The sequence below is a fragment of the Sus scrofa genome, chromosome 10 (genome assembly GCF_054392235.1).
Source record: "Sus scrofa isolate SSC_HxYL_T2T_F1_AM1 chromosome 10, Sscrofa_HxYL_maternal_Yorkshire_Landrace_v2.0, whole genome shotgun sequence".
In the NCBI taxonomy this organism is placed as follows: domain Eukaryota; kingdom Metazoa; phylum Chordata; class Mammalia; order Artiodactyla; family Suidae; genus Sus; species Sus scrofa.
Genome location: NC_139392.1, coordinates 74,571,612 through 74,595,321, shown reverse-complemented (window position 1 = coordinate 74,595,321; position 23,710 = coordinate 74,571,612). Strand labels below are relative to the sequence as shown.

General features: G+C 48.5%; 1 protein-coding gene across 25 annotated transcripts in view; it reads right to left on the bottom strand.

The window, feature by feature from the left end:
- The window catches only part of FRMD4A (FERM domain containing 4A), a 665,655-nt gene that overhangs the window by 134,704 nt on the left and 507,241 nt on the right, over positions 1–23,710 (bottom strand). For all 25 annotated transcript variants that reach the window (XR_014817943.1, XR_014817941.1, XM_084980227.1 and 22 more), the window contains 2 exons: positions 22,548–22,640; positions 7,851–7,935 (listed from right to left, as the gene is read on the bottom strand). Coding sequence is in view for 23 of the 25 variants with exons in the window: in XM_084980227.1 (XP_084836353.1) it covers positions 7,851–7,935; positions 22,548–22,640 (178 nt within the window). In the remaining 2 variants the exon portion in view is untranslated. The remainder of the gene's footprint in view (positions 1–7,850; positions 7,936–22,547; positions 22,641–23,710) is intronic.

Sequence of the window (23,710 nt, the reverse complement as noted above, 5' to 3'; positions counted from 1 at the left end):
TGGCACGCGTGGTTGGGGGAAAAATGACAAAACAAAGACACAAACGAAACAAAACACCCTTCTCTACTTTTGTGCTGTTGAAGAGAACAGAGGTTTGCTCTCTGGAGAAGATGCACAGGAAGCTGGAATGAGGTGAACTGAGATCTCAGGGACGCAAAGCGGGTTACATCGCAATGGAGGCCACCCCCTCCCCCAGACCCTGGAAGTGGGAGGGGACATCCTCGAGGGAAGTAAGACATGACATCCTCTGGAGACAATGCATCACCACGAGAAAAAAACACCAAGCACTGATGCCTGGGGTTCCCACTGAAAGAACCAGCTCTCCTCCGGGACACTCCACAGGGATGGTCCCAGGGGTTTGACCGACTCCACCTGGGCACTCGCAGCTTTGGAGTGAGGCCCCTCTTAAATGTGGCTGGAACGCTTCCTACAGGCAACACGGAGACCAAAATCAAGAAACAGGAAAGAAATAAAGAAATCGGAAGAAACAGCAAGCACACAGAACAGGCAGGATAATTACTAGGATTGGAGGGATGAGCCTATTAGGTTCAAAAACAGTAATAGGATTGTAAGTATACAAAGAAAAATCAGATAATGTGAAGGAAGTCTTGGATATTCAAAACATGATGGCAAAGGTTGGAAAGTCAAGAGAGGAGATTAAAGGTAACATTGAGGAAATCGCCCATAAAGTAAAACAAAACGACAAAGATGGAAAATAAGAGAAACCAGGTATTGAAGCAGGAGGCCAAGTCGGGTACTGGATTAACGGGAGCTCCAGAAGGAGAGCACAGAGGCAACAGACATCATCAAAGAAGGAATGCGAGGAGTTCCCACTGTGGCGCGGTGGGATTGGCGGCGTCTTGGGAGTGCTGGGACGCAGGTTCAATCCCCAGCCCGGCACAGTGGGTTATGGATCCAGCATTGCTGCAGCTACGGCTTACGTTGCAGCTGTGGCTTAGGTTTGGTCCCTGGTGTGGGAACTCCAAATGTCGGGGTTGGCCAAAAAAACAGAAAAAAGAAAAAAGAAGGAAAGAATACAAAACACCTCCCAGAACTAAAGCAGAATCCGAATTTCCAGGCTAAAGCACCCATGGGATACCCAACATAGTGGGTTTATAAAGACCCACTTCTGGGCACACACCCTGAAGTTTCAGATGAAGAGGAATAAAGAGGAAATCCTGAAAGATCCTGTTGCCGGTGGTGGAGGTGAGCGTGAGTCCAAATAGAGTGTGAGCACAGCAGACGCCCCCAGAGCAGCTCTCCAAGGCTCCGAGGCAACCCCTCTGATATTCTGAGAGAAAACATTCCCTTATCTCCACTTCCAGTCAAACTATTACTCAAAGACGAAGGTGGAACAAAGACTCTTTCAGATGCGCAAAGACCCCAACATTTTATGGCCCCTGTCCACCTTCTCTGGATTACGGCAGGATGTTCTCCAGGGAAACAATGGCATAAAGCAAAACACAAGAAGACAGAGTTCCCGTCATGGCGCAGCAGAAACGAATCCCACTAGGAACCATGAGGTTGGAGGTTTGATCCCTGGCCTCGCTCAGTGGGTTAAGGATCCGGTGTTGCCGTGAGCTGTGGTGTAGGTTGCAGACGCAGCTCAGATCTGGTGTTGGCTGTGGCTGTGGCGTAGGCCAGCAGCTGTAGCTCCGATTCAACCCCTAGCCAGGGAACCTCCACATGCTGCAGGTGTGGCCCTAAAAAAGCAAAACGAACAAACAAAACCCCCCCCCAAAACTCAGGAGGAAGACAGGAGGTCCAGGAAGAAGCAGAGCACCCTGCCCAGAGCGGGGGTGAGGATGGGACGGAAGGAGCATCCTGGGCCTGAGGGCCATGAACGAGGCCACGTGCAGCCTGGAGCAGGACGGAGGGCTCCAAAAGGGAGGTCCCGGGGAAAACAACGAAGGCAGAAATGAGAAAAACCAAGCCACAGAGAGGAACAGTTGGATTATCTGATGCATATGCAAATTAACCCTGGTGGACTTTTGGGAATCTGTACCTTTTGGAAAAATACTGATGGGTGCAGAGACCCTGAAACAAGTAACAGCAAGGCAATGACTACCTTTAGATAAAATAACTGGTTGTCTAAAAAAGGCATCACAACCAAAGGATGCTGCTTGGATTAGTCATAATAATGTAATGCTGACGGTTCTGGCTCTCACCCAGAACTGGGCTATCACCATGCTGGGAAACCTGGAAAAGGAAAGTATGGGTGGAATGGTTGCAGAGAAGACCTCAACCCTCATCTACCTTAACAGGTGAGGACTGCATCAGAAATGGATCACTCAAGGAATACCACCACGTGCCAATTATTTAGATATACAGTGATGATGGGTGTACAACTATAAATATAATAAATTCATTGGATTATAAAAACAAAGAAAAAAGAAAGAACTGCAGTAATAGCGTTAAAGCACTAAAAAGTAAAATCACTTAAAAAAAAAAAAACAAAAACAAAACAGAAATAGGAGCTTCCTCCGTGGCTCAGTGGTAATGAACCCAGCTGGTATCCACGGGGATGCAGGTTTGATCCCTGGCCTTGCTCAGTGGGCTAAGGATCCAGTGTTGCTGTGAGCTGTGGTGCAGGTTGCAGATGCGGCTCGGATCCTGAGTGGCTGTGGCTGTGGAATAGGCAGGCAGCTGCAGCTCCCATTTGACCCCTAGCCTGGGAACTTCCACATGCTGACCCCCCCAAAATAGAAAACAAACCAAAACCCAGAAGTAGAGACAGTCAACGACCAGAAGAAACAGCTAAAACTGCTGGAAGCAGTAGGACGTGGGAGGTGGGCTCTTTTTCATAAAAACCCTCTAAGATCACTTAACTTTTAAAACTACATCACAGATGACTGAGATAAAAATAAATGTTAATGCGTTAAAAAGTGAATGAAAGAAGGACTTGGAGGATGCAGGACTCAGCAGCTTACTGCATCTGAACAGGTCAGATTCTAGTACACGGTAGAAAGGGTTCTCTAAGATGCCGGAGAGCTCGGGGTCAGCTGAAGCCGCCAGTGTCAGCATCACCCACCGGCTATGCGGCTGGCACTGCTCTCTGGCTCCTCAAGGCGTTTAAAGGCCCAGAGGGCAGCGTGGGTGGCACACAGAAAATTGCAGCCAAGATGAACTTGGATCTGATTCTTAGCAGTTCTACCTCCATGGGCGCTAATCACCTGCCTGGCGAAGTGCTAACCAACCACGTCCACGTCCCTCTTGCTTCGTCTTCCCGAGAAGGTGATGGGTTGGGCCTTTGACTATCCTTGCACGACTGGAGAGGAAAATGAAGCATGGCAGGGTCACAGAAGGTGTCGTGTTTACAGCTGTCACCAAGGGGCACGGGGTGGGGGGACCCAAGTCCGAGAGCCACTGAATCTCCCCCTCCCCCCGCTTTTTTTGTCTTTTGTCCTTTTAGGGCTGCTGCACCCACGGGATATGGAAGTTTCCAGGCTAGGGGTCTAATTGGAGCTGTTGCTGCCAGCCTACGCTAGAGCCACAGCAATGCCAGATCCGAGCTGCGTCTGCGACCTACACCACAGCTCACAGCAATGCTGGATCCTTAACCCACTGAGCAAGGCCAGGGATCAAACCCGCAACCTCATGGTTCCTAGTCAGGTTTGTTTCTGCTGCCCTACCACAGGAACTCCAAGCCACTGAATCTTAAGTCCCTGATCACAATCTATCTGCTATGGGGCCTCACACCATCTTTAGATATTTACAACCGTGGAAAGCCTCTTCCTCCACTTCTGGTTCTTGCCCTTGACTAAGTTATTACCTACCAAACCAACACTGCTTTCCTCACTCAGTAAAGCTAATGATTCCATCTCACTCTTGAGCCTCAAATAATGCAACATATGTGATAAATTGTTATTGACTCTAAATGTCTCTTTACACAAATGAAAATACTATTACTATTATTTCTTTTTATAGCTGCACCTGTAGCACATGCAAATTCCCAGGCTAGGAGTAGAATTGGAGCTACAGCTGCCAGCCTACGCCACAGCCACAGCCATGCCAGATCTGAGCCACATCTGCAACCTACACCACAGCTTGAGGTAACACTGGATCCTTTAACCCACTGAGTGAGGGCAGGGATCCATATCCTCCTGGACACTGTGTCAGGTTCTTAGCCTACTGAGCCACAACAGGTACTCCTGAAAATATTATTTTTGATGACGGAAGGGAGACAGTGGCCCTGGGACATGGCTCTGTCTCCTGCGCCAACCTTAGAAAAGCCATCTCGGGCTCGCTGGCAGGACTCACTGAGCTCCATGGCAGCAGCTGAGAAGTAGGGGTTTGAGAAGGGCACGTGCCCCCGGGGTCAGCAGGCAGGCTGTGGGCACCTGGATCCTAAGACAGGTGGCCGGCACTGAATGCATCACCCCCTCTACTTGGGGAAACCTGTAATATTTAGTTCTGGGGATGTCTTCTTTTTTAGTTCCCATTAAACCCAGAGTCTGCTGTGATTATGATGTTTAGAAGCACTGAAGTCTTCACCTCCACTCCGTATCTGTGACTTGACTGAACTCAACCACGTCTGCTCCCCTAACCCAGATGTCTGTTGCACAATTTGGGGCAGCTTTTTTTCATAGGGTTTTACGTGCTGGGTTGAAGGCATTTTACCCTGTCAGTGACTTTCCGGCATTTGCTGCCCAAGTCTGCCCCCTGGTGGACAATCTTCACTTTTTATTCTTGAATTCCTTGGAAGTGCTTTCACATGGATTACACACATTTAGAATGGCTAAGCAGTGAGGTCCTACTGTACAGCACAGGGAACTAACTATATCCAGTCTCTTGGGAGAGACCATATGGAAGATAATATGAAAAAAAGAATGTCTATATATGGGTCACTATGCTGTAGAGCAGAAATTGACTCAGTAGTGTAAATCAACTCTACCCTAATAAAAAATAAATCAAGAAAAAAACGATCGGACTTGCTCACCCCCATGAGGTCTGTAAGGTTGGTCTTATTATTTCCACTTTAATAACAAAGTGAGGGTTTAGAGAGAAGAAGAAATTTGCAACTTATCCTGGAACTGCATTGAGCTTCTTTGTTCCTCCATTCGGCAAAATCCCCAAACACCCTAGGTCTGAGCGGGCTGGGTTTGAGCCCAGTCTAAGTGCTGGTTTAACAACTGTGACCAGGTGCCATTCTTTCACCACCGTGCCCTCCACAATTGCGCACATTTGCAATTGGTGGAACTATTATGTGCAAAGGATGTGAAGTAGTTCCAGAAGGAAAAGTGACAGCTGATAGATCATTTCAATGTATGTGCGTGTGTGTGTGTGTGTGTGCATGCGCATATGTGCGCACACTTTAACGTGCAATGGGTTGTTATAATCTCTCCAAACTGGGTTTAGTTAAATAGGAAAACAGAGGCAGTGGGATCTCCTTTGAATACAGCCATCGACCATTTTACAACAGGTGTACTTGGCTTTGAAGTTCTCCGTGGCTGCAGAGGGATGACCCCCTCTAAAAAGAGTCTGCTGTTCAAGGTGCAGCGCAGCCCAGAGGCTGAGATCTGGGATCTGGAGTCAGGCTGCCAGCCTCAGCCCCAACTGACTCTGCCATTCAGCAGACATGCAACCCCAGGTGAATCTCACAACCGCCCTGTGCCTCATCTTCCTCGCAGGGAAAAGTGGGATGAAGAACAATATTCATCTCAGAGATGCTGCAGAGATTCAGCCGCACCACCTCACAGAAAGTGCTCAGCACCAACCACATCACGGGGCCACGGGAGTTTAAGTATCAGCCACCCTTCTCCCTGGTCGTGAATGAGCTGATCTAAGGCTGCACCTGTGAGACAGAAGGGGGGGCGGCGCAGAGAGAGTGTTCACTTCAAATACATTCTCTGAGTCATGGTTCTCAACCTGGGGGGTGGTCTGCAAGCCCCTCTCCCCCGGGAGGGGGTGTGTGCTGGAAATTTTCTGTGGGCATTTGGGGTCCTCCAATGAAAGGAAACACTACAAGCACAGGGGGGAACTGGATGCACAGGAATGTCCCACTCATTGACCAGATGTCCACTGAATAGACGGGTCTCTAAAGAAGATGTACTAGTGGCCAACGAGCATGTGAAAAGATGCCCAAATCACTAGTCATCAGGGGAATTCACACCCAAACCACAGGATACAACCTAAAACAACTAAGACGACTATAATTTTTTTTTAAAACCCAGAAAATAATAAGTGTGGGTGAGGATATGCAGAATTTGCAATCTTCACATGCTGTTGGTGGGGATGTGAAACAGTGCAGTCATTATGGAAAATACTACGGCAGTTCTTCAAAGTATGAAAAACAGAATTACCATACGATCCAGCAATTCCACATTTGGGTATTCATCCAAAACCATGGAAAGCAGGGTCTTGAATAGATGTTTATCAGTCCACGTTCAGAGCACCATTATTCACAAGAGTCAAAAGGTAGAAGTGATGCAAGCGTCCGCTGACGGATGGATGAATCAACAAAATGTGGTATGTCCATTCAGTAGGATGTTACTCAGCCTTAAAGAGGAAGGAAATCCTGACACATGCTACAGCGTGGAAGAACCTGGAGGCCATTAGGCTGAGTGAAACAAGCCAGCTGCAAAAGGACCAATACTGAGTGATTCCACTCATAGGTGGAACCTAGAGTAGTCAGATTCATAGAGGCGGAAAGTAGAGCGAAGGTTGCCAGGGGCTGGGGCTTGGGGAGTATGGGGAATTAGTGTTTAAGGGGTGCAGTTTCAGGTTCCATAGGATGAAGAGTTCTGGGGATGGATGGTGATGATGGTGTCATGACAAGGTAAATGCACTTAACACCACTGAACTATACGCTTATCAATGGTTACCATGGAAAATTTTACTATGGTTAAAAAAAACCATCCTGGGAGTTCCCATCGTGGCTCAGTGGTTAGTGAACCCAACTAGCACCCAAGAGGATACGGGTTCGGATCTCTGGCCTCACTCAAGGAGTTAAGGATCTGGCGTTGCTGTGAGCTGTGGTGTAGGTCGCAGATGCGGTTCGGATCCTGTGTTGCTGTGGCCGTGGTGTCAGCCAGCAGCTACAGCTCCGATTGGACCCCTAGCCTGGGAACCTTCATATGTAGCGTGTGTGGCTCTAAAAAGACAAAACGACCCCCCACCCCCCAAAAAACCCATCCTGCATCACCGAGAACATATTTGTGGTTGCCAAGGGGGAGGAAGAGTGGAGGAGGGATGGACTGGGAGGTTGGTATTAGCAGATGCAAACTAGTATATATATGACGCATAAACAGTAAGGTCCTATTGCATAGCACGGGGATCTGGATTCAATATCCTGCCATAAACCATAATGGAAGAGAAAATGAAAAAGAATGCATATATATGTATAACTGAATTGCTGTGCTGTATAGCAGAAATTAACACAACATTGTAGATCGACTGTATTTCAATAAAATAAACTTTTTAAAAATTAAAAAATTGTCAAATAGCGCCAAGAGCATCCTTTTGAAAGATGCTGCTAAAATACCCCCAAATGGTTAAATACACAAGCATCTGGTTATAAGAGGTTCATTTATAATTGTGACCGAGTGCATTTGGCACACTAGTCTGGGTTTCTCTGTTGTCATCATTGCCAAGGTAAGGAGATCCCTAAAACTGAGCTAAGGATCACCTCCAAGAAGCCAAAACACAGTGATGGGATTGGACGGAGTCATGTTATTAATGATTTGTAGCTTTAGCTTTGCGGAACTCTCGTTTATTGATAATCATTAATCTACAAAGTCCTTCTACTCATCTATAAAATCACAGGAGGGGTAACAAGTTGGGGTTCTCCGCTTCAAAGGATGCTTTCAGATGGCAACGCAAAACTCTGAACAGGAAGAAAAAGTTCTCACCTTATAGATGCAGGACTTGGCGTTGAGGAAGAAGAGTTCGATGGTGGCATTGTCCTTCAGGTATGAGATGCTTTCTATATAGAACCTGGAAGAGAAAAACTGCCAATGAACCACAGAAGCGTCAACCGTTCAGGCAGTTATCGAGCGTTCTCTGAATCATATGAGTTGCCTTGACAACGGGGACTCCCAATCCCAACAAAGGAGAAAGGCATCATCTATTGTTTCCATGATGCCTTTTCCAGAGAAAACAGTGCTTTGCAAGTCCATGTATTTATTTATTTATTTATTTATTTATTTATATTTTGTGGCCGTGCCCACAGCATGTGGAAATACCCCGGCTAGGGCTTGAACCTGCACCACAGCAGCGACCCAAGCAGTGACAACACTAGGTCCTCAACGCATTGCACCACAAGGGAGCTCCTTTCAAGTCCATCTAGAGTGGGTTAATAACCATCATGACAGAGAGCCCTTCCGACAGCAAAGAGCCGGGCCCATCATCAATACCTAAAAGTCAACTTGCATGGAGAACAGACTTGTGGTTGCCAAGGGGGAGTGGGAGAGAGTGGGATGGACTGGCAATTTGGGGTTAATTAGATGCAAACGATTGCCTTTGTAATGGATAAGTAATGAGATCCTGTTGTGCAGTACTGGGAACTATGTCTGGTCACTTATGATGGAGCATGATAATGTGAGAAAAAAGAATGTACACATGTATGTGTGACTGGGTCACCTTGCTGTGCCGCAGAAAACCGACAGAACACTGTAAACCAGCTGTAATGGAAAAAATAAAAACCATTATTAAAAAAAGTCAACTTGAACTTGACCACCTATTTTCCCTTTCCTTATCTGCCTTCCAATTTTTTTAAATTTTAATTTTTTGTCTTTTTAGGGCCACACCCGCAGCATAGGGAGGTTCCCAGGCTAGGGGTCGAATCGGAGCTGCAGCTACCAGCCTCCACCACAGCCACAGCAACGTGGGATCTGAGCTGCGTCTGTGACCTACACCACAGCTCACGGCAACACTGTCCTTAACCCACTGAGCGAGGCCAGGGATCGAACCTGCATCCTCATGGATACTAATCGGGCTCGTTACTGCTGAGCCATGATGGGAACTCCCATTGTTTTTATGTCATCTGTTTTCATTAGATTACTTTTTGTCCTAATCACTGCTGAATGGGAGTTTTCAAAGATAATTGAAGAAGGGGCCCTATTTCTCTTTGAAATGGTTACAACAGATCTTTCTGAAGATAACAAGGTGGCGTTTGATGTCTGCACATCCAGAGAGCTGTGGCCAGTGCTCTCAACGCTATGATATTCATGCACATTCAGCCAAATGAGAACTGGATTTTTATCCAGATGGAGCTTATGGATTTTTTTTCAGGATGACACATGCTGAAATGATTTAAGTTTACACTTGAGGCGCCTTACACATCGACTCTGGAGTTTATTAAATTCCTTCATTAGATAAGGAAGGCTCAGGTGCATGGAGGGAGGTATGATGAGGGGAAGAGAGAAAACGACAGAGACTTGGAGGGAAAGGGGTTCTGGGTGGGTGTGACAACCTCTGAAGGGCACTGGGCACCTGCCTCGTGGAAAGTGGGGACCCCAAGAGGGGGCAGAAAGTGAAACGAGAAGAAACAAGTGCTGTGGTCTCCCAGAAGGGTGAGACAATAGGATGGAAAGGATCCTGGCAAGGAAGCCAAGAGACCAGTGATCGGGTCCCAGCTGGTGTGATTCCAGGCAAGTCACATAACCCCGCTGGGCTTCTGCTTTCCAAACTATACAAGATTGCTGGGCTTGGTCAGCAGTTCTCCACCAAAGACGTCTGCTGCTTTCCAACAGTGGAAACGAATTCAGATGAAAACAGCAGCAGCAAAACCAACGAGCCAACATTGCATAAGGCAAACACAACACGTCCACTGGCTGGAGCAAGACCACGCCCCCTAGTTTGCCACCTCTTGTCTGAGACGAAATAAACAATGCCTTTGACCATCTCACAGATGTGTGCAGAGGCTGCTGTGAGGAATGCACTACAGATGCATTTAAATCTGTGAGTGAATCCCAGTCCTTCAGATATTCACAGATATTTTCAATCCACAGATATTAATTGCACAGTTACCATAATGGTGGGTCTACAAAACTTTCGGAAATTACAATACAGTCTTCATTCTTGTAAAGTCTGGCAATGAAAAGGCTGGTTGATCTCTACCATTGCTCCCTTCCCTATCAAAAAAAAAAAAAGAAATACCGACTGCCTGCTTTTGGAGCAACTGTTTCATTTATTTATTTATTTTGGTCTTTTTTTTTTTTTTTTTTTTTAGGGCTGCACCCATGGCTTATGGAGGTTCCCAAGCTAGGGGTCAAATCAGAGCTGTAGCCACTGGCCACAGCCACGCCATATCTGAGCCACATCTGCAACCTAATCCATATCTCACAGCAATGCCGGATCCTTAACCCACTGAGCGAGGCCAGGGATTGAACCTGCGTCTTCATGGATACTAGATTCATTTTCACTGAGCCACAACAGGAACTCCAGTTTTTAAAATTTTTAAATTGTTTTGTCTTTTTAGAGCCATACCAGTGGCATATAGCAGTTCCCAGGCTAGGGGCGGAACGGGAGTTGCAGCTGCCAGTCAATGCCACAACCACAGCAGCGCAGGATCCGAGCTGCCTCCAAGACCTACACCACAGTTTGTAGCAACGCTAGATCCTTAACTCACTGAGTGAGGCCAGGTATCAAACCTGCATCCTCATGGATACTAGTCGGGTTCTTAGCCAGCTGAATCACAATAGGAGCTCCCTGGAGAAAGTATTTGATGTCACGGAGGTCCCCCAAGCGTCTATGGTGGTCTTGGATGAACAGTAAAGCTGTATACTGCTTTCACTCGCCTAGTAATGGAGACTTAAAATGCAGGAGCCAATTCTACATCTCAATGGAAAATACAGCTGTCTCTCCCTGTCTGTGAGCGGTTGGTTCTAGAACCCTCCCACCCCCGAGGAGCCCCAAATGAACGCTCTGTCCCTGATATGAAATGACACAGTACAGGGAGTTTCCTGGTGGTGCAGCGGGGCAGGGATCCAGCACTGTTATTGCAGCAGCTCAGGTGGCTGCTGTGGCATGGGTTTGATCATTGGCCTGGGGAACTTTCACTTGCCTCGCACACGACCAAAAAATAAATAAATAAAATGACGGTACAGTCATATGTAACCGAGGTTTCCCATCTGATTCATGATATGGGGGAATAAATTGGCTGTGAGTTAAATCTGATGTAATTTAAAAACCTACACCTGTTGGAAACGGTTTTTGGCGAGGGGTAGTCAGAAGAGCAAAATCAGAAGGCAGGAAGGATGGAGTTCCCGTCGTGGCTCAGTGGTCAACGAATCCAACTAGGAACCATTAGGCAGTGGGTTCGATCCCTGGCCTTGCTCAGTGGATTAAGGATCCGGCGTTGCCGTGAGCTGTGGTGTAGGTTGCAGACGAAGCTTGGATCCCCTGTTGCTGTGGTATAGGCCGGCGGCTACAGCTCCGATTGGACCCCTGGCCTGGGAACCTCCATATGCCACAGAAGTGGCCCTAAAAATGGCAAAAAGACCAAAAAAAAAAAAAAAAAAAAAAAAAAAAGAAAGAAAGAAGGCAAGAAGGAAGGCAGAAAGAAGGGGGGGGGGGAGAGAAAGGGAGGCCAAGGAGGTGGTGGGGCTGGACAAAGGCTCAGGACGGGGCTCTGGGCAGGTCATTGGAAAGCCAGTTCAGCTGGGGACATGCAGGTGTGGCTCTGGGCCAATGTCCAAGCTGTTGCTTCCACCCCCTAAATCATCCTGCAGCCCCAAGTCACTATTGATCCATTTATTTATTTATTTATTTATTTATAATAGTTATTTCCCCAATACAATTTTTTTTCTACTGTACAGCATGGTGACCCAGTTACACATACATGTACACATTCTATTTTCGCACATTATCATGCTCCATCATAAGTGGCTAGACATAGTTCCCAGTGCTACACAGCAGGGTCTCATTGCTAATCCATTCCCAAGGCAATCGTCTGCATCACTACTGATCCCTTTAGCCTTTTGCTCACGGTCGCCACATGTTTTCACTGACTCCGCTGATGGTCCCCACAGGAGACCTCTTCTCCTGGGCTCCGGTGACGTCCTCTGCTTATGGCAGGGCCTTGCGGCCCCAGGATTTCCTGTTCCCCTGAGATGTCTTCTTACTAGGCTGCGACTCCCTGAGGGCTGGGACCAAATCTCATTCATTGTGGTGTCCCCAGCCCTAATCCAGGCAGCAACTTGAACTTGTGACGTTTCTCTGAAGGAAAAGACTCTGCTTTTCAACGGTTTGCCTCTCACCACCACCACTGGTGAGAGTTTTTGTTGTTGCTGTTGTGGTTTTGGCCACATCTGCAGCATGGGGAAGTTCCCCTGCCAGGGATCGAACCCACACCACAGCAGTGACAATGCTGACTCCTTAACAGCTAGGCCACCAGGAAACTCCTATTTTAATTCTTGAGAATTAAGGAGCAAAGACATTCTGTCCCCCACCTCCTACTAAGCGTGTTAAGAAAAAAAAAATACATACTTCCCTGTCTAACTCTTTAATAATGGAAAACTGAAACGAGATGGCCAATTCTGCCTTCTGAGACAGTATTTGTTCTCCAGCTGCACAAGAGACAGGAAGGTGGAGGAAATAACAAGTGTATTCTGAGAGGGAGGAAAAAAAAATCACCTTCTTTTGACAGAAACTCCAGTTTCCTGCTGACCTTTATCACCAAGCGTCAGTCTGGGAAACCCTGTGAGTTCCAGGCCCGTCACATTGTTCTGAAACCCTGGATATTTAACTCATCCCGAACTTTCTCTTCTGTGCTGGGGAGCTGGGAAGTCAAAAGTGACCAGAAGGGGAAAAACAGACCTCAGACATCTCAATCCTAGCACACACGAGGGGAGAAAGATTTTCTGGGGAAGTGGGAAAGGTCAACAGGTGGAGTTCCAAGTCCAGACACCAGCTCTGTCCCTTTGGATCGTTTGCAGGGAGCCTTGTCAAAGGTCCCGCTTTTGGGCAGTAGGTGGCGATGTTGCACTGGCTTGACTATCAGTGAGGAGGGCTTCTCTCCACAGACCCGGTGCACAAAGAAATTCCCGGGGCTCTGGGTCGACCTAAGGAGATGAATGATGTCTCAGAGGTTCAGAGGCTCTGCGGGGACAGCTCCGAGCCTGGTTCTGTATTAACCGTGGGTTTTGGATGCTCTGACATCTGGGACCGTGCTGACTTTCAATGGACGGCCCCTCCTGGGCTTAATCAGTTCCTGGAGATGATAAAGGACTCACCTACGCGCATACCTTTTGCCCAGGGACCGGCCCATCCAGAGCCCACATGCCCGTCCTCGCCACCTCTGTGGGGATTTCAAACTCCAGGCCACCATCCACCTGCCTTAAGCATCCCTGGGCCAGGAACTGGATGACTTAGGGCGGCCCCCATGTCCCAAAGCCCACATAAACTATTCAAACCAGCCAGCCCTAGGCCTGTTTATCCTGCCTCACTCAGTCTTTCCTGAAAAAAGCACAATAAAACCTCTTGCCTGCAGTCCCTGACTCCCTCTGCCTCCTGGCAGAGGCTGTGCTTCTTTCACGTGGCCCTGCCTGGCATGGGGTATTCTCCCTCATGGAAACTGAGTAGCGATCTTTCTTCCCCCCCCCGCCCCCCGCCCACCGTCTTTTTTAAGGCCGCACCTGCTGCATACAGAAGTTCCCAGAATAGGGGTCGAATCAGAGCTATAGCTGCCGGCCTATGCCACAGCCACAGCGATGCCAGATCCTAGCCGCATCTGTGACCTACACCACAGCTCGTGGCAATTCCAGATCCTTAACCCACCAAGCGGTTAAGGTTGGGTTCGTTTCCACTGCACCACAATGGGAACTCCCCATCTCTCTTTTCTTTTTTTCTTTCTTTTTTTTTTTTTTTTGTCTTTTTTTGCTATTTCTTTGGGCCGCTCCCTCGGCATATGGAGGTCCTCGGCATATGCAGGTTCCCAGGCTAGGGGTCGAATCGGAGCTGTAGCCACCAGCCTACGCCAGAGCCACAGCAACGCAGGATCCGAGCCGCGTCTGCAACCTACACCACAGCTCACGGCAACGCCGGATCCTTAACCCACTGAGCAAGGGCAGGGACCGAACCCGCAACCTCATGGTTCCTAGTCAGATTCGTTAACCACTGCGCCACGACGGGAACTCCTCCATCTCTCTTTTCAATGGCAGTAATATCCCCATCTGTTGGTCTCAAGTACCTGAATAATAATAAAACCTACATTTCAAAACAGGTTTTTCTGGGTTTTCCAGGACAAGACATTTAGCAGGACTAACTCTTAGGGCTTCTTTTGGTATGAAAGGAAACGGTGCCCTGGACCAAGGGCAAACCCACCTGGCTACACAGAGTCCCTTAAGCAACAAGGCAAATTCCACACCCAACCTGGCCCAGAGGATAATCATCTGGGGATATTTTATCAGACAGTCTGGAGCAGGAATACGTAGGTGCTATGCAACTGCGTGTTTGAGCAGATTAAACACAGAGGCCCTGAGGCCGGGGGAGTCCCGCCCCCTCAAACGTGTAGAAGCCTTGGGTGGTGGCAGAGGGAACACCGTCCAGCCCAGGTGACATCAGCGAGGCTTCCTCCGCTGCCCCCCTCGCTCCTCCTCTTCCCTCTCGCATCCACCCCTTGGCACTTGGGAATCACTGACTATTTACAGCAAGTGTTAATTAAATGGCCCAGTGATTTCATCCTGTAATGAACACAAATGTCACATTTGGAAGGCTGGCTTCGGGTAGCAGAAAGAGGCGATCATAATGAGAAGGATAATGAATAGCACTGTGAGTTTCAGCGGCCAAACAGCTCTGAGAATTTCAGGAGTTGATGAAGATCCTAACTGGGACACCCAGCTGAGATCCAGCAAGTTCTGGTGGCGGGCACCTGAGTTTGGATCCATGCCGTCACCGTTACCACGAGTGACAGGAAACAGCAACAGCTGTCTGAATCCGCCAGGAAAGACACCAACCGTCAGGTCATGAACTCAGCTGTGAAATTCCCTCTCCCACATTAAAGCTTCCTGGCATCTCCTCTCTTTTTTCCCCCCCTGTAGCTCACCTTATTGTTTGTGAAACTCTAAGTTTTGAAGAGACACAGCTAATCCTTATTTATTTTCTTGCGAACAGTGCAAATGACCAGAGCTCCAAAGACACTTATCTGGAGAATCCACAATGAAAAGGACAGTCCAGCCATGGAGGAATCATTCCTTGGGGGCACGTGTGCGGCATATGGAGGTTCCCAGGCTAGGGGTCGAATGGGAGCTACAGCTGCAGGCCTACGCCAGAGCCACAGCAAGGCAGGATTTGAGCCGCATCTGCGACCTATACCACAGCTAAAGGCAACACTGGATCCTTAACCCACTGAGCGGGGCCAGGGATCGAACCCACATCCTCATGGATCCTAGTCAGGTTCATTACCTCTAAGCCACAACGGGAACTTCTTGACCTATTTCTAGCTTGCCTGGTGGACGCTATCAGAGGGTCACTGTTCTCAATTTCCAGAGCTCACCTCATGGCCCTAAACAATGGTCTCGTCCTTGAATGTGACCTTGGTGGTACACTGACCACTGGGCTGCTTGTAAAGGATGTGCGTCGGGGTCAGGGAGTGGGGAAAGATGAGGCTGGACAGGCATGCACAAATCAGGTCACCCAGGACATGCCAAGGGGACCCTTAGCATGATCCTGGGAAGCCAGGAAGATCACGAGTAAGGGATCCGATGAGAATTCTAGAAAAGTGCTCAGTGGCAACACACAGGAGAGAGTGGAAGTGGCCAAGACCAGAAGCAGAGATGAACAAGGAGCTTTCAAGACCAGGAGAGGCTTATGAAGGTCTTAATTACAGCCAGGGGCGTGTGCATGGAGGGTAAGGGATGGAGCTATTTGAGATGCAGAGAGGAGTTCCCTGGTGGTCTAGGGGACAATCCTTGGTCTGGGAACTGAGATTCCACATAAAACTACTGCATGCTGGGAGTTCCCGTCATGGCGCAGTGGTTAACGAATCCGACTAGGAACCATGAGGTTGCGGGTTCAGTCCCTGCCCTTGCTCAGTGGGTTAACGATCCAGCGTTGCCGTGAGCTGTGGTGTAGGTCGCGGACACCGCTCGGATCCCGCGTTGCTGTGGCTGTGGTGTAGGCCAGTGGCTACAGCTCCGATTCGACCCCTAGCCTGGGAACTTTCATATGCCGCGGCAGCGGCCCAAGAAATAGCAAAAAAGACAAAAAAATAAAAAATAAAAAAAACCTACTGCATGCTGTGTCAAAAAAAAAAAAAAAAAGAGAGAGAGAGAGAGATGCAAAAATAAGAAGAATTAGTGAGTAAGAGGAAAGAGAAGGGAGCAGGTGGGAGAGAGCAGATAATGTCAAGGCTGACTTTCAAGTTGCTGGCTTGGTGGGGACTGGATGGGTGGTGTGCCCATGGCAGAGATAAGGTGGTGTCAGGGCAAAAACAGCCCAAGTTTGGGGGCAGAAAGATAATGACCCTGTTTGATTCAGACAGGGGAGGGCAGAGAAGGGCCTGTGGAATTTGGGGTCTAGGGACCTCCAGTGACCACAGGCATGACAGGACCAGAGGATGGACCCTGGCAGAGCAGAGGGGTCAGTGGGGTGCGGGAAAGGTGGCAGCAAGCCCATCCTTCTGACCCTCTGCTGTGAACAGAGCAGGGGTGGTGGCTGCAGGAGGAAAAAGACAGGCAGGGTATTTTCTTCTGTGTGGGTGGGAGCCCTGTGGACACGGAGGGGAGGGGTGGATGGAGCAGCAGCAGCTTAAGATAGAGAAAAAGAAAGAGGGGGTGGGAGGGGCTGGAACTGGAGTACACGTGGTCCCACTAGCCTCAGATGCTGGGCTAAGGGTCACTCTTCCTCTGAGATGTGAGGGGGGTGTGTGTGAGAGAGAGAGGAAGAGAGAGACAGAGGGAGAGAAGGAGAGAAAGAGGGAGGGGGGAGTCTTGGAAGTCAGGGAAGAATGGGGTTCATCTGTTCTCTGCCTTACTCTTAGCTCCTCAGTTTCTGCAACATAGCGAGATTACGAATATTCATAAATCGATAACCTATCCATTGATAATGGTGAGTGCGTAGCATGGAGTTCGCAAGTGAGAGAGCTGTTGACACCTCACAGTTGAAATGAGAGTGGCTTCTGGCTCTTAAGGTCCAGGAGTGACGAAGCTCAGATTGACAAAAAGGGGCCAGTGGGACCTTGGAGGTTTCTATGTAGAAGAGGAGGGAGCGGAGCTCAGGGCAGAACGCCTCCCCTCTGAAGGTCACTGTTGTCAAGAGATGGCAAGGCTTTCTCAAGAGATGACGAGGCTTTCTCAATAAATAGCACATATCTCAGCTTCTGGAAACTCCCGCTTTCCCATTTAAAATGCCCCTTTCCTCTACCAAGGTGGTTTCCAATGGGGCCACCATGCTTTGTGACTACAGCTTTCTTGGCCCCTGCAGGGGGCGCTCTGTCCATGGTGCTGAGTTGAGTCGCTCCAGCACAGCAAGGTCAGGCCTTGAAAGGGCTGCTCTTCATTGCACCTCTCACCCAGGGCCAGGTGCACCTGCATTTGCACAGGCTGCATCTGCAGATGGGTTCCAGTGCTGCAGACCTGGCCGGCCAGCATGGAGCACAAGATGGACCAAGGTCGGCAACCTCCGCTCCTGGCCCTGCTTGCACAGGGAGCAACAGCAGGCTCTCTGATAAGCAAGCATGGTGTCACTTTTCACTCATGAGGTGGAAGCCGCGTGACATAGGGGGAAGGGTCCCAGGTTTGGAGTCAGATCTGGATGAACAGATACAATAACTTGGAGTTCTAGCTGTGTGCAGTGGGTTACGAATCCGACTGCAGTGGCTCGGGTCCCTGCGGAGGTAGGGGTCAATCCCTGGCCTGGTGCAGTGGGTTAAAGGATCTGGCATTGCTGCACCTGCAGCTCAGATTCAATCCCTGGACCAAGAACTTCCATACACCAAGGGTACAGCCATTTAAAAAAAAAAAAAAGATGCAATAATTTACTAGCCATAAAGGGGGGGGGATTTATATGATCGTCTTGGGTTCCCCATCTCTTTATCTTCATTAGGAAAAATAATACCTCTTCAAGAATGGTTGTGAAAGTACTTCACCTATAATGGACAGCTCCCTTCTCTCTGCCCTTTTTCCTTTTTAGGTAATTAGAAAGTCCCTGATGCCATTATGACCATTCCCGCTCATCTGACTGAGGAACACTAAAGGAATTAAGTCCCTGGGGGGCTAAATAAGGGGTCAGTGAAGGGGGGTTCTTAGCCCTCCACCCTGCCCTCCTGAGACTCTCCTGCAGCTTGACGCCAGCTCCCCACCCTCCAAGGAGGAAATGCTTCCTTCCTGCTTTAGAAGATGAAGCAGAATTGCTGAATTCCAATTCATGTTATTTTTTTTTTTTTTGGTCGTTTTGTTTTTTTAGGCCACACCCATGGCATATGGAGGTTCCCAGGCTAGGGGTCCAATCGGAGCTGGAGCCACCATCCTATGCCAGAGCCACAGCAACTCGTGATCTGAGCCACATCTGTGACATACACCACAGCTCACAGCAACTCCGGATCCCTGACCCACCGAGCGAGGCCAGGGATCAAACCCGTGTCCTCATGGATGCTAGTCAGGTTTGCTAACTGCTGAGCCACGATGGGTCTTATAGTTTCTCATCAGTTGAAAGGAGGCCGTAATTCTGACGTCACTCTCAGATGTTCTGAATATGCATTACAGCAAAAGAATATATAAATGCCAAGGAGCAAGCCATGCTGGATGGCAGCCTAAACGTTGATCCACGGTGGCATAGGGTTAAGATTTCTATTAAGAGAATTCTTAAATCTTGGCTTAAGGCAGCCAATCTTTTCCATGTCTCTTTTATCATGTATTCTGCCTTTACTCTCCTATACAACTGTGCATGTTATATGGGTGTAACGTATAGATGTTTAAAGGGAAAAACAGCAATGAGGGGCTGGAGCGTCAGGCTGCTTCGTAGATGCACATGTGATGGACAGCTGGGCTCTTGTTTAGAAAGGTCGGCGTGTACACACAGCCCAGCTGGACATGAGCTCTTTTAGGGACTCTAGGATAATCCAAGGTCTGGGTCTTTTATGAAGATAATTTATCGTGCCACTCCTTTGGAGAAAATAGCCTATAGACGTCCCCAGAAAGGCACCGGGTTATAAACTGCAAGCCCTTGCCAGGCCAAAAATCAAGGGAAAAGGGCAGAATTCACCCCAAAGGACAATGTGCCTCTTCTCTATAGGAGACAAACTATTAGTGTTTTTTGTTTTTTCTTGTTAGGGCTGTACCTTTAGCATATGGAAGTTCCTAAGCTAGGGGTCCAACTGGAGCTGCAGCTGCTGGCCTATGCCACAGCCACAGGAACGCCAGATCCAAGCCACGTCTGTGACCTAGACCACAGCTCACAGCAATACCGGATCCTTAACTGGCCAGGGATCGAACCCACATCCCTCGTGGATGCTAGCCGGGTCCTTAACCCGCTGAGCCACAATGGGAACTCCATCAGTGTTTTGATACTGTACTGTTTAGCCCCCCCATGAAATGGGGGCTAAGGAGAATGGGGGGGGGGTCTGGGAGCCTGGATTGTCCATGGCCAGTGCCAAGGAGGTACCCACCCCGTGAGGCAGTTGTAATAACTTGCACTATTCTATATTCAATTATTATATAACTTGAAGTGACAGAAGATGAGGGCCTGAGTTCAGGTAGCAAAGAGGAGAGGGAAGGGTGGGGAGAGATTTTGGAAGTAGTAGCAAGGAATTAATGCCTGTAAGAATATGAGGGAGAGGAAAGGAAGACAGACCTGAAGATACAAGCCTATGTGACGGAATGGATAATGATGGGACCCCAAAAGGCTTGGGGTTGGGGTGGGAAGATGATGAACTTGGCTTTGGACCTGTCGAATGTGGCCAAGAGGTAACTGGAAATGGAAACCCGGGGCTCTCCAGAAACATCTGCTCGTAGGGTGAGCAACAGAAAGCTCTGCTTTGTGGCGGTATTTCTGCAAGGCCTCCTGAGTGTGGACTTGGAGTGTGTTTTCCCAATGAGTGTTCTGAGAGGTGCCTGCTTTGGCCAACCAGGAAAACGCATCTCCTTGGGTTTCTCATCACCATGTCCCCAGGTCTCTAGTTCTACTGCATAGCTGGTTCCAGGGAGGGCGTCACCTTAGAGTGATTTGGACACTGATCCGCAGCCACAAACAACTTCAACCAGGCAGGCTCATAGTGGCCCAAGCTTTTCTCCAAGGCTTGGTCCCTCAAATCCACAGATAACTAGGCTCATAACAGATACTTGGAAACAACAACGAATATGCAACCAGCCCCGTTTTTTTCTCCTCTTGACTTATGTGTGCAAAAGGTACCCGGAAGGAGCGGGGCGCCTGTTACACGACCAGGAGATGCATCCACTTCCAATTACAGGAAGTTAATAAAATGCTTAAGCTCCACCAAGTTTCCCCTGATGCTGCCGCCCCTTCCGGGGGAACCGTTCCTCTTTGTCTGATTGGACGACTTCTCCATTTATCTGAGAAAACGTAGATGCCATTGTCGGGACTAGGACACAGAAGTCACGCTCATCAGTGACAGGGATGGCTCAGATGAGCTCTGATAGGTTCGTAGCTGTTAAATCAAAAAAGTATTCAATGCATGTTTCAATTTACTCTACCAGCTGAGTAAAGACACATATTCCTGCCGGTGAAATGGACCCTTTACCTCTGACGGTGCTTTTCATGGTATCAGGATGGCTATGTCTAAAACTGCATTCCTGGGGGTTCCCACTGTGGCCAATGGGATCAGCACCATCTCTGCAGCACCAGGATGCAAGTTCAATCCCCGGCCCAGCACAGTGGGCTAAAGGATCTGGCATCATCGGCATGGATGGGCTCCCTGGCCTGGGAACTCCATATGCTGCGGGGCGGCCAAAAAAGAAAAAAACAACAAACAAAAAACTGCATTCCTGGCTGTGTTCTTTAGGAAGCACTGAATTGTAAAGCATGTGTGTCCTGCTCTTGAATTTCTGTTCACATGTTTTATTTTATTTTATTTTTTACGGTTAGGCTGCACTCACGGCATGTAGAAGTTCCAGGGCCAGGGATCAAACCAGAGTCATAGCAGTGACGTTGCCACATACAGTGCAGGCCAGAGGGAAATCCTCTGTTCACATGTTTCAAAAGAGTTCTACGCCTTGGATGGAAGGCTTAGTGTCCACTGGAAGACGGAGGCATTTGAATCTAAATACCTCTGCAGCTGTGTGGCAAGGAAGGCTCAGGACAGAAACAGCCTGGTGGCTCCACAGACTGGGTGCTCAGGGAGCCACTAAATCTGGGGGCTCAGATTCTGGCTTGGCTACACACAATCTGTACTTTGCCCTTGAACTCGTGACATGACTTCCTCTCTGTCTTCACACAATCTTTTGCCAAGCCAAAGGGTAAGTCTGGTCAACTTCATAAGATTGTTGCAAAGAGAGGCATACAATTCTCCGCAGTCACAAAATAAAACTTCTTACAATAGATGAATGCACAGAAAATGCCCACTGTCTCTGATATATTATGATGTCAAAGCCTTCCTTACTGGCAAACGCATGAACCTGTGGTTTGCTGCTGGGTTTCCACTATTCCTATCTGGGATAAAATAGACAAGTTTCTTTTTTTTTTCCGCTTTTTTAGGGCTGCACCTGTGGCATATGGAAGTTCCCAGGCTAGGGGTCTAATAAGAGCTGCAGCTGCTGGCCTACACCACAGCCACAGCCACACTGGATCTGAGCTGCGTCTGCCACTTACACCACAGCTCACGGCAAGGCCAGATCCTTAACTCACTGAGTGGGGCCAGGGGTGGAACCAAAGTCCTCATGGATACTAGTTGGGTTCATTACTGATGAGCCACAATGAGAACTCCACAACAGAGAAGTTTCAAGAGGCCAAGTAGCACCTGGGACAGGAGGAAAGAAGACACAGACTTCTGTTATGCAGCTTCAAAAGCCCCCGAAAGAATACACAGGTGTGTTTTGTTTGTTTGTTTGTTTGTTTGTCTTTTTGCCTTTTCTAGGGCTGTTCCTGCAGCATGTGGAAGTTCCCAGGCTAGGGGTCCAACGGAGCTGTAGCCACCGGCCTACGCCAGAGCCACAGCAATGGGGGATCCGAGCCGTGTCTGCGGCCCATACCACAGCTCATGTCAACGCTGGATCCTTAACCCACTGAGCGAGGCCAGGGATCGAACCCACCACCTCATGGTTCCTAGTCAGATTCGTTAACCACTGAGCCACGACGGGAACTCCAGGTGTGTGTTATTTAAAGAGACCCAGTTTCGTTTGAGATGTACACCCTCTTTCTCCCCCAAAGCCAGAAATACAAGGGTTTTATCTTCATCCCACATAAGCACCCTAGTGCCAGAGCACAAGCCCATGCGCCTGGGCACACACGCTGGTGTGCCTTACACACTCACACCCTTCATTTATGTGTGCTGGGAAGGTAGCTGTACTCTGACCTCTATTACAGGCAACAAACCAAGACAACGTGATTTTCTTTCCTTTGATCGCTTGACCCTCCCAGACTTTTCTGATAAAGGAGAAAAAAAAAAAAAAAAAAAAAAAAAAAGCGAAAGGATGCATACCCAAGGTACATACCTGACACAGAAGTATAAAACCACTGGTCCCGACTTTTTGGGAAAGTCGTGTTCCAAGACTCTTCGATCGAGTTGAAGCCAGTTTAAGTGTCCCCTGAGGAAAAGAGAGACCCAGGGGTTAGGGCTTTGGGGCTTGACACGAAGGCAAATGTGCAGCCGAACGCACTGGCCCCCAGATCCACGTGAACCTCACTATTAAGTTCTCAGTATTTGCAGAACCCAGAGGAATTATCAGGGGAATATGGTGTCAGCAGGAGATGCTGCATGACAATCAAAGTCGCGGCTTTGAGACCCACCGTCCATGTCCTAAAATGAAAACACAGTATTCTTTTTAGGGCCACACCTACGGAAGTCCCTGGGCTAAGGGTTGAGTCAGAGCCACAGCTGCCAGCCTACACCACAGCCACAGCAATGCCAGATCCAAGTCGCATCTGTGACCTACACCACATGTCACGGCAATGCCAGATCCTTAACCCACTAAGTGAGGTCAGGGTTCAAACCGGCATCCTCATGGATACTAGTCAGGTTCTTAACCTGCTGTGCCACAATGGGAACTCCCATATTAGCAATCTTCACAACATCCTGCTGGAAACAGATGGGGTGAGAAACAAATGAGAGACAGTTTCTTTAAAAACAAAGCCCAGACGTTCCCGTCCTGGCGAAGTGGAAACAAATCTGACTAGGAACCATGAGGTTGCAGGTTCAATCCCTGGCCTCACTCAGTGGGTCAGGGATCTGGTGTTGCCGTGAGCTGTGGTGTAGGTCGCAGACGCGGCTTGGATCCTGTGTTGCTGTGGCTGTGGTGTAGGCCGGCAGCTACAGCTCTTATTAGATCCCTAACCTGGGAACCTCCAAATGCGCAGGTATGGCTTTAAAAAGCAAAAAAAAATAAAATAAAATAAATAAAATAATAATAATAAATAAAATAAAAATGAAGCCTACACCTACCACATGACCCAGCCACCCTGCTCCTTGGTATTTCAGCCAGGAGAAATGAAAGCACATGTCCCTGCAAAGACTTCGACACACAGATGTTCACTTAATCTGTAACTGCTCCACACTTGAAACAAACCAAATGTTTACCAACGGGGGAGTGAAGCCATGATGGTGCAGTTATAGAATATGGACTACTACGCAGTGATAAAGTCAATGGGCTATTAATAC